General features: G+C 43.8%; 1 protein-coding gene across 1 annotated transcript; it reads right to left on the bottom strand.

The window, feature by feature from the left end:
• Nucleotides 1-8,099: 8,099 nt before the first annotated feature.
• Nucleotides 8,100-9,628, bottom strand: BHLHE23 (basic helix-loop-helix family member e23). Its single transcript, XM_082007235.1, has one exon. It carries the CDS (start codon nt 9,476-9,478, stop codon nt 8,804-8,806), a length of 675 nt encoding a protein of 224 aa, XP_081863361.1. The 5' UTR covers nt 9,479-9,628; the 3' UTR covers nt 8,100-8,803.
• Nucleotides 9,629-9,845: the final 217 nt, after the last annotated feature.

The raw sequence follows: 9,845 nt of genomic DNA, 5'->3' as shown, positions 1-9,845 counted from the left end.
GCTCACACGGCGGCAGAGACGCGGCGAGCGCGGCACCAGCCCTGCGGTGACCCTTCGCCTTACAGACCGGTGCTTGCACAGACAGAGCCGGGATCTCGGCCGGAGTCTTCGCCGTCTCCCCCGTTTCAGGGCGAGACGCGACGGGTGTCGAGACAGGAGCTCGGAGAACCAGAGCACGGCGTTGCGCCGCGCGGGCACTATCCTATAGCGAAGCATTTCATGAGCGCTGCCCCGACTCTCCCCCAGGACTCGACCGCGCCCAGCGCAAGATGAGGATTGGAGAACAAAGGTGGCTTCAAGCCACCTTTATGCTTCTCCGCTCCGGAAGCAGCTGGGGACTGGCTGGTCCCTGCGGCAGGTTCAAGCCGCCTCGGGCTAGAGTAGCGGCAGGAGACGGCTAGAAAATAGCCAAGACGTAGCTACACCTCCTTTTCCATCGGCAGGCACTGCTCCAGACAGAACCGGGAGGTGGCCCGGGTGACACCACTTGGGCTCAATCTTCCCGGGGACCCCGCGCGCGGGGAGAGCGAGCGAGCAAATGTCAGCGCGGATGCTGCCGGGGAGGCAGCGTCATGCGCGGCTTATTTCGGAAAGCAGCAAGCTACGGTCATCTGACTTCACATACGGTGAGCCACTCGCCCAAGCCAGTGTGTGTCCGTGGGCAAACGCCTTGATCTTTTCTGTGCCTCGGGGCAAGGCAACTGGAGAAGGAAGTCAAAAGCAACAGAATTTCACTAAAATAATCAGATGCCGCTTCCAAATTCAGTTTGACTCTAAAAACAAAACCAAGTAAATACCTACAGACACGCACGCGGAGATGCAACACTCAATGTGGTCGAGAATTACTTTTTCACATGTTTATACAGAAACTATTCTGTTTGCAGGCTGGATCACAAGCCCACCGAGGGCAAATGCATTTACAGGGGAGATAATTTGCAAGAATGAGAACTTCAACGAGCAGCCTGGTCCTAACAAGTGCACACACGAGCTCACAAAGGAAAGGAAAATCTCCTGCTTGACAAGGGATTTTGGCTTTGCTTTTGATGAAATAAAATGTAAGATGGACCCCAAACACCTGCAAAGGAGAGAAATATTGGAGCAAAGGTGCTTTTTGCTGCATTGCTTACGCCCCCGGAAAGGGTATTTGTGAGCTGCTCCGAGCAAGCACCTGGAAGAGGTGTCAAGTCCTACAGGAATAAGCTTGCCTACGTTGTACGAACTCCCAGTACCAAGATTATTCTATACAGTGCCACATCCAATTGCAGAAAGGACCGTTAGGAGTAATAGATCTCCTGTAACTAAAGCGTTTTCTGTCCTCAAATCTTCCAGGAAACTGATTGAGGCGAGAGAGGGAAAAAGCCAAGGGGAGAAAACTTGTTAGAAGGAAAATTGTATTTTCTTGGACAGTGGAAAGGATGTAAAAACTAAGCCAGAGGCCTCCAAGTCGGTAGCCATTTTAACATTTTGCGAGATATTTTCATCTTTTTCCCCTGCGGCCTCAGTTCTGCTGTGAACACTGAGCGCACCCGCTATGGCTGTCAGCTGCGTAGTTTGCTTTACACTGAAGCTGCCGGGAGATAAAAAATACTTAAGGTAACGTAGTTCACAAATCGGTGACATAAGGATTTCTCCGTGACACCTCTGTGAAGAGCAGAAGGCATGACATTTACTTTTACATTTAGCAAATCAATAAAAATAGGATGCACACAACTGGAAACCAGTAAAAGCCAAGATACGCTGGTTCTCCATCGTTCTTACCGTGAAGCTGCCGACGGCAGAACGGGAAACTAACACCCTGTCCTGTCCTAAGATGTCACTTTCTTTTTTAAGGGTAAAATAAAATGATGAAAAATATTGTTCATGCGTTTGTCAGGTCGAACAGGTCAAAGCAATTTTGCAAGAGATCAGTGGTTTTTATGCAATGACGCTTTGTGTGCTAAAGTCAAATGACGTACAAAGTTTCATGAAAACAAAATAAAAGCATTCCAGCAAAGCTGGAATACCAATAACTGATGGAAAAAAAACCACCTTGGGTAAATAAATTATAGAAATATTCATTCCCGCATGCCTGCACGGGTGCAATATATGTGAAGACATTATAACTACGCATCGACGTATCCTGCACGCGGATGTGCACGATAAACATGCCCGCACGTACAACCAGCTCTATCAGCGTAACCTAATTTTGAAAGCTTTTTTTTCTTCAATAATCAATCGACTGCCGTTTGCTCGAAGGCAAACGCAAGCACAACAAATTCCTTACTGGTATCACGGAAGAGGAAACATTACTCCAGACTATGGAAAAGTTCAGCACTAGTAAATCCGGATGAACACCATTACTGTGATTACTGTTTGTGCAAAGATATGCCTGCCTCATTGTCATTTCTTGTACTACATCAAGCAAAGGCTGGTGGGGACCTAGTACTGCTGTCGCCCGACTGAATGTGACCTTTTTTGGGTGACTGCGGTGCGGTGGGGGTTTCCTACTCCTCTGGGAAAGCGTGAAAAAAAAAAAAATGCAGATCTTCGGATGCGACGCCAGGTTTTAATAAGTGCAGAGATTAAATAGATGAGCTTTTTGCTTTTAAATGTCAGCGTTGCAACTTTCCTGTCATTTGCAGGAGAAAAAGGAAGGGGCTAAATATCTTGGGATGTGGCGAGTTTTAAGCCACATAATGATGGCGATAAAAATCTGTAATGTCAGTTGCCTTGTGGCAATCAACAAGCATTTCGCATTATGCTTGCATCTTAAGGTTTGCGGCCAAAACCCAGATTTGCCTCCGTCTCATTAAAATAACGAATGCAGTCCGAATGGATCTGCAATGATTCACTGTACGTCACACTAAATCACAACGCTTTTTGGAGCCAACTGACTATGGCCTCATTACTTCAGACAAAAGTGGGCTTGGAGGAAAAACTGGGGTGATGTTTTTTTGCTCAGCCATGTTTTTCCCTTTGAAATACTTCAGGCAAAAGAGCAGATAGTTTTTTCCCATCGGTGGCTGTGGAAGGCTGGGTTATATTCGTAGTACAATTCCATATCCATATACATAACCACAGAAAATGTTAGTGTTGGTGTGGGGAAATAGAAATTAAGCAAATACAAATGGCATTAATGAAACAGATTTTAATGAACATGAATCACTGATGAAATTAAGGACTTCAACATTAAAATAAGCTGTCAAATAATAATAATAAAATATATATTTTAACTGTTTCACTAGGGCAGGGAATTTGAAAATCAGCACGCTCTCCTCCTCTGTTGTATAAGACAGTACACACTCGTGGTTTGTCTTCTGCAAATCTCAATACCTTAAGGGTAGAAAAAAAATTAAACACTTTTTTTTTCTCTGAAACAGCTTGTTTTTTGGTCTGAAGCAGCTCTACAAATTAATTTTTATACTACCAAAGATTAATCTAATTGGCCTCAAAGAAATTTTAAGAATTATGCTTGAAACTGTTTAGCATTTCAGGAATAAACATCAACTCAAATTTTACTATTGCTAAATGCAGCTAAGAATATTTTAAAAATGTAACTGGATTGTTTTAAAACTATATGTATTTATAAATACAAATATAAATAAGAATTTAAGGTGACAGATAAATGAATTAATGTGAATTTTGACTATGAAAAGCTTAAAGTTCATGGTGAAAAACATATTTGGAAACATCTAAATGAATGGCAAAGATCTCTCAAATATATTCTTTGTTTTGAGAATTGTTTCCATTTTCTCTTATGCACATATGCTTTAATGTAAAGAGAAAATGTTTGATATTAAGCTATTTTTCTACAAAAACCATGCAAACATTTCTAATGTGATAGCAAAATTTTTTGTTAAACACCCATTAGGCATTTTTTATTTCAGGTAGAACAACTGCCTGAGAAGCATTCATGGAATGACTGATTTAAATGTTATAAATCCCTGAATTTTTCATCTCCCTTTGAACGGAATGCCAAAGGGGATTAAAGACTAAAGGCATATCACAAACAAATTTACATTATTAAAATTACTGTAATCAAGAGTCTTTTTTAGCCTTAATCAGGATTAGTGAAAACAAAAAACCCCCAACTTTTCTGTTGTGCAATACTAATCAAAATTCTATCAAGTGACAGATAATGCTAAAAGCAGTTTTGAGAATTAAAAATATTGGTTGGTGTACTCTTTAAAAGTATTTTCACCTATTTGAGATCAAAGCAGCGATTTCTCTGCTGATAATTCACATGGCAGGCAACAAGCATAGGTAAAAATAAATTTCAATAAGGCGGCAAAGTCTGAACTCTTATTTTGGGGAGCGTCTCCAGGAAACACACTTGTTTGAACACATGCTATAGAAGCAGGAGGGAAAAGTGCAACATGGAATGCTTGGTTTTGTTCTCCTAAGTTGTAAGCTAAATAATCGAGTTGTGGAACACTCGACTAGAAACCTGCTGTACGTGGGAACTCAACCTTGCAGGACACGCACCGCGACTCTCTCGCTGCTGAGCTGGCAGGTTGGGTCTGAAGAAATGCGAAAGCTTTTAAGCAAGGTCTTTATCCACTGTGCCCTACGCTTTACAGTTATGCTACAAGGCTAATACAGCAAAGGGATAAAGCTTGTACAGATTTTTCTGGTCCTCTGGACCTCTTACGAAAGGCAGCATGATGTTGGCTTCGGAAACCATCATTGTGCTCTGGAGCATCAGGCCCCATCTTGCTGTCACTAATACCACCAGAAATGCCACAAATTAGTAAAACGGTGGCAGGATTAGACCCTATGTTATTTTCACCCTTGTAAAATGTCAACTACTATTGTAAAATGGAAATTACAGAAAAGTATAATCCCAAAAAATTATCTGAGAACAATGACCAATCACTTTCTAAAGTCCTGGAAACAAGCTCAGCAATGCAGCAATATTCAGATATTGTGACAATATGTCAGACAATCAGCTATACAGAGTAAAGAACAAGGAAAACTGCATGATTCTCATGGCTTCTTTCTAGGAACTCCAACAGATTTAACATTTTGCTGATATCTGAAGTAGATAGCTGCCTTCTGGGGCCTCCATCTTCAAACCTGCTGCTTCCCTGTATTTGGTTAAACAAGATTTTACCTTGCAAGCTCAAGACTGCTACTGTCAAATCTTGATTGATGCACTACAAATTGACAGAAGTTTCCAACTCCCTATTAGTAAGGTTATACTGGTTAGTACAACGTTAAGTTTTGGTTAGTGACTAGACTCACACAGGTTAAAAAAAAAAAAGCAACAGACAGTGGAGCAGCATCTCCTCTTGGCATCTCTTCCTAGTGACGCCTCACACTCACCATTCTTGAAGTTTAAAGAAAAACTAAATGAGGTTAGAAAACAATATATTATCTTTAATTAAAGTTGGCATTATGTTTTCTTCGAAGTATGAACGTACCAGGATAACAAGTACATTAGAACACATGATCTGTATTTCAGTTCCATCTGAACATACACCATAAATCCTTCTTGGAAAAAAGCGGACATCATAACAAGAACATCTGAGCAGAAAAAAAAGTTCTTCAGCATTTTGAAGTCCTCCCTTTATATCCTCTGAAACACCAACCAGAAGCAGACACTTAAAACCTTACATAGTACACAAGAGTTTCCCCCCCCCATATGCCGGAGAAGGGGAAAAACAAATGACAAGTTACAGGATCTCATCCCCAGAATAACCACGCACATTTGCAAGGTTAGCACTGATGCTTCACACACACAAATGCGATAATCAGATGCTAGTTTATCCCCTCCCAACAAAATCATCTTTCCAGCAGTATTAGGCATTCACTTGGCAGCAGTTTTAGCAGCAGCTCAGCACAAAGCATAAATCACATGGAAATAGATGCCCTCCTCCCAGCGGGAAACGCAAAGGGCTCTGTACGGGTTTCAACTCTGTATGAGAAGAGTTAAAATCCTACAAGTACATGGCGGCGAGAAGCAACTCACAGGATTGAACTTTCAGATTAACTGAGAAGTCAGTCAACTTTGTTTTAGTTTAATATTGATTGTTGCGGGAAAAGATAAGACTGGACTTCTTTTTACTTTTGAATTAAAACCCCTGTACTTTAAGGTCAATTTCAGTAACTTTTTACAAGCTCCTCTAGTATCGCTTTGATCAAGTCCTACATTTCTGATTTTAACACCTAGCCTTTCAATAGTACTTAATACTCAAGTTTGCTATTTTTTCGATCAAGATTTTCTTTAATGCAGGTTTTATCTTCTGTATTTGAAATGCCACATTTAGCCTCCCGAGATTGTTTAATTCCAAGTGGGCTCTCAAAGAGCCTTCTGAGTATTTCAAGGACTCTCAGAAGGTGGATTTTTTGGAATCTAGGTAGATACGGTAATATGAGCAAGCTTTTTACTCACATAAGTTATAGGAAAAGAATTAAACAATCCCTGTACTAAAAACCATTGTTCCAAAAATAGCTTGTCTCTAAGGCTATGAAGACTTTTTTAGGCTGTGAAACTAGTGAACCACTTTTTTGCCATAATTATTTGAGAAAGAAGCAATTAGAAATTCCATTATTATTGGTATAAGTCTTTAACAAAACCAAACTAGTATTTAATATTAAGATGTTAAATACTTTATTCTTCAACTATTTTAGCTTAACTGTTCATTTTTCACCAATCTCTATTTAAATATTCCCAACTGCTCAATCTTCTATAATTTTAACCAGAAGTAACAAACATTCATCTAAAAATCATGAATCTCCATTAAATTGACACTTTTTTCCAAAATATTATCTAGCAACAACTCAGTCTGCAAAATTTTAAGTGACCTTTGCTGATTTGCAGTTTCCAGTCATTTTGCTTCAGTAGTGGTTTTGGTCGGCTTTCGCTTCATCAGATGCCTTTTAAGAGTATTTTCAAGTTTCTCTTACGGAAAAAGGTACAACAGATAAACTTGTGTAAAACTACTCTGTAAAAAAACAAAAAAAGACATGAACATATAAAAATGGAAATGAGCAGGAACCAGTTTTAAACATATGTCTTTATGAATGAGGCTTAATCACACACTTCATTTTCCAAACACAAAGTCTTTTGGAAATGTATTAATTAAAATTAAGTGCCATAGACAAGCGGCTTTAGAGGGATGGCAGTCCTTTTCAAATTAACATAACACTAGCGACAGGCATGGAAATTGGTTTAATAACCTTAAATAGTTACACCCCACTCCTAACACAAATGGCCACGGACAGCTCCAGCCCCTCAGGCTGCGACTGTACCAGTTTATGTGGTTGCTCTGACACTGGGTGGGTATTCCAATCTGAACAGAACTCACTGAATGCACCTCAATTATTATTATAATAGAATGACTAATGAAGCATACAAGGCACCATTAAAAATCATAAACCAGAAAAACCAAAGTAAAACAATACAAGCAACATCAAAAACTTCACCAGCAAGGGATTCCCTTTGTAACTTGTACCACCGCAGTCAATACTTGGCAAGAGATTATTAGTTTAGTCATGATATGAAGTGGCCCAAACCCCACACACAGGTCTAGGGTCAGGCTGTATATATAACAGAAAACCAAGCCAAAGGGATAAGCAGAGTCTTTAAGTGATTTCCTTCCCTGCCATGTTTTACATGAGCATCCTCGGAGCTAAGCTCAATGCTACAATAAGCCCTTTTAAACATCACTTTCAGGGTACAGCATTCTTCAGCAAGTGTCAAAATACTCAAGCTACATCTCTACCTACTTAAGTCTAAATGTCAGGCATAAACAACATTTTATGGTGTGCTCATAATATATGAGAAACTGAAGAAAAAAGCCCAAATCCCTGCTGATAAGGAGCTGAATCCACAAGCTTTTTCCAAGTATTCCAATCATTCACCTAACTTCACAAGGCTGCTCCTCTGCAAAGGACTGCCACGTCTGTCTCCACTTTACCTTACTTCAGCGGGGCTTTTGTTTTGACTGCCAGCTGGTTTGAGAGACATGTAGGACAGAGGAAGTGGTTATTCACATCTTTTATTTATTATAAACACATATAAATATGTTAAGTGACCTTTCACTTTGTTTATCATGATGAGCAATGACTTTGGAAAAATCATCTGGAAAATGTAACGAAGCTGAGGAAGAGGCAAAAGCAAGCATTAGCATACAATCACAGGTTCCTCTCAGTTCAAGAATGGGTTAGGTTTTTTTTAAGGGCAAAAAAAAAAAGCATCTTATTTTGAAGCAGCTATTGTTTTATCAAGAGCACTAAATCTTCCCCCTTCCGTGAGCTGACCAAATGACATTTTTGTTAAGATTTGTGGGTGCCGTCAAATCCCAGTTGGCTACATAGGACCCCCCCCATGATTCTGAAGCATTGCATAGTTTTGCAGCTGGATTTTGCTTCCCCCCTGCTCCTTTTAAGTTATGTCAAACACTCCAAAGAAAACTCACTGAGGTTTCCATTTCCAGATATCTCTCCCTGTTTTTTCTAAAGTTTACTTTGAAAACCACTCAAAAACTTTGTAGATCAGAGCAAGCAGAAAAGCAACATTATGCTCACAGTCCACTAACAGGCTGGGAAGGAAATAAGTAACTCTACAGATGAAGTTGCATGTGGGGGGTGACTAAACAAAGTTGGAAGTGGATGTTTTTTGGGTCCACGGAAACTGCCAAATATTTCCAAATGGGGTGTGGGGAGGGGGATGTTTAAGAGAAGCAAACAAAAAGAAAACCCAGACTTAACTGATGGTAGGAAGCCAGGGCTGATGGTAGTGGAAAGAAAAGTGCACAGAAAAAGAAGAAAAACAAACAAAAAAAGAAAATAAAACCAAAAAGCCCAAAGGAGCCAGAAGTCAAGGCTTGTCATTACAGTGTTTGCAGAGGGCGGAGGCGGCTCCTGTGAAGGCAGTGCATTTCTCGGGGCAGCCCGGCAAGGCCGTGCCGCCGAAGGGGTAGACGGCCGACTGTCCGAAGGGGTTGAGGGTGGCGGGCAGCGGGGTGCTCAGCGCCTGGCCCTGGTTCAGGTAGGCCACCAGCCGCCTCATCTCCTCCAGGGCCTGCGCCTGCATGAGGATGTAGTTCTTGGCCAGGAGCAGGGTGGCGATTTTGGAGAGTTTCCGCACCGAGGGGCTGTGGGCGTAGGGGATGACGGAGCGCAGCCCGTCCAGGGCGTCGTTCAGGTCGTGCATCCTCCGCCGCTCCCGCGCGTTGATGCTGAGGCGCAGCGAGCGCTGCTCCTTGGGATTCTTGCCCAGCGCTGCCCCCTTCAGCTTGCCCTCCCGCTCGAAGGCCGCGCCGCCCTTCACCCCGGCCTCGAAGCCGTCCTCCTCGTCGCCGCTCTGCTCGCCGCTGCTCTCCGCCGACTTGCCCAACGCCCCGGGGTGGAAGTCCGACCCGCCGCCCCCCGGGTAAGTCCCCCGCGGGCCCTCGGCGCCGCCGCGGACGGCCCCGTAGGCGAAAGCGGAGGGGCCGTAGCCCGGGGCCAGCGCCAGGTACGCCTCGCCGCCCAGCGACTTGAGCTCGGCCATCGCCTTGGCGGGGAGGGGGGAGCCGCGCTCCGCCGCCGGTGCCGGGGCGCTGAGGAGGAGGAGGAGGCGGCGGCCGGGCCGCTCGGCGCCGCGCTGCGCCCGGGCTGGCGGCGGGCAGTGAGGCGCGCGCCGGCCTCGCCGCCCCTTATATCGCGGAGAGGGGCCCGCTGGGATTCCCCCGCCGCCCAATCAGAGGGGCCGCGGCGGCTGGCGGCGCGGCGGGCGGCGCGGCCAGCCCTTCCCTTCGTGACCGGCCTCCCTCTGCCCTCACCCCACCACCGCGGTCCCGCGGCTCCCCGCCTTTTCGGGGAGGCAAGATGCGCCCGGCGGAGGGGTCTCGGGGTCCTTCGGCACCCCTCAGTGGGCG

The sequence above is a fragment of the Phaethon aethereus genome (assembly GCF_964289735.1).
Source record: "Phaethon aethereus genome assembly, chromosome: 16".
NCBI classification, from domain to species: Eukaryota; Metazoa; Chordata; class Aves; order Phaethontiformes; family Phaethontidae; genus Phaethon; species Phaethon aethereus.
The sequence above is the reverse complement of the archived record's forward strand: the minus strand, read 5'-3'. Positions and strand labels throughout refer to the sequence as shown.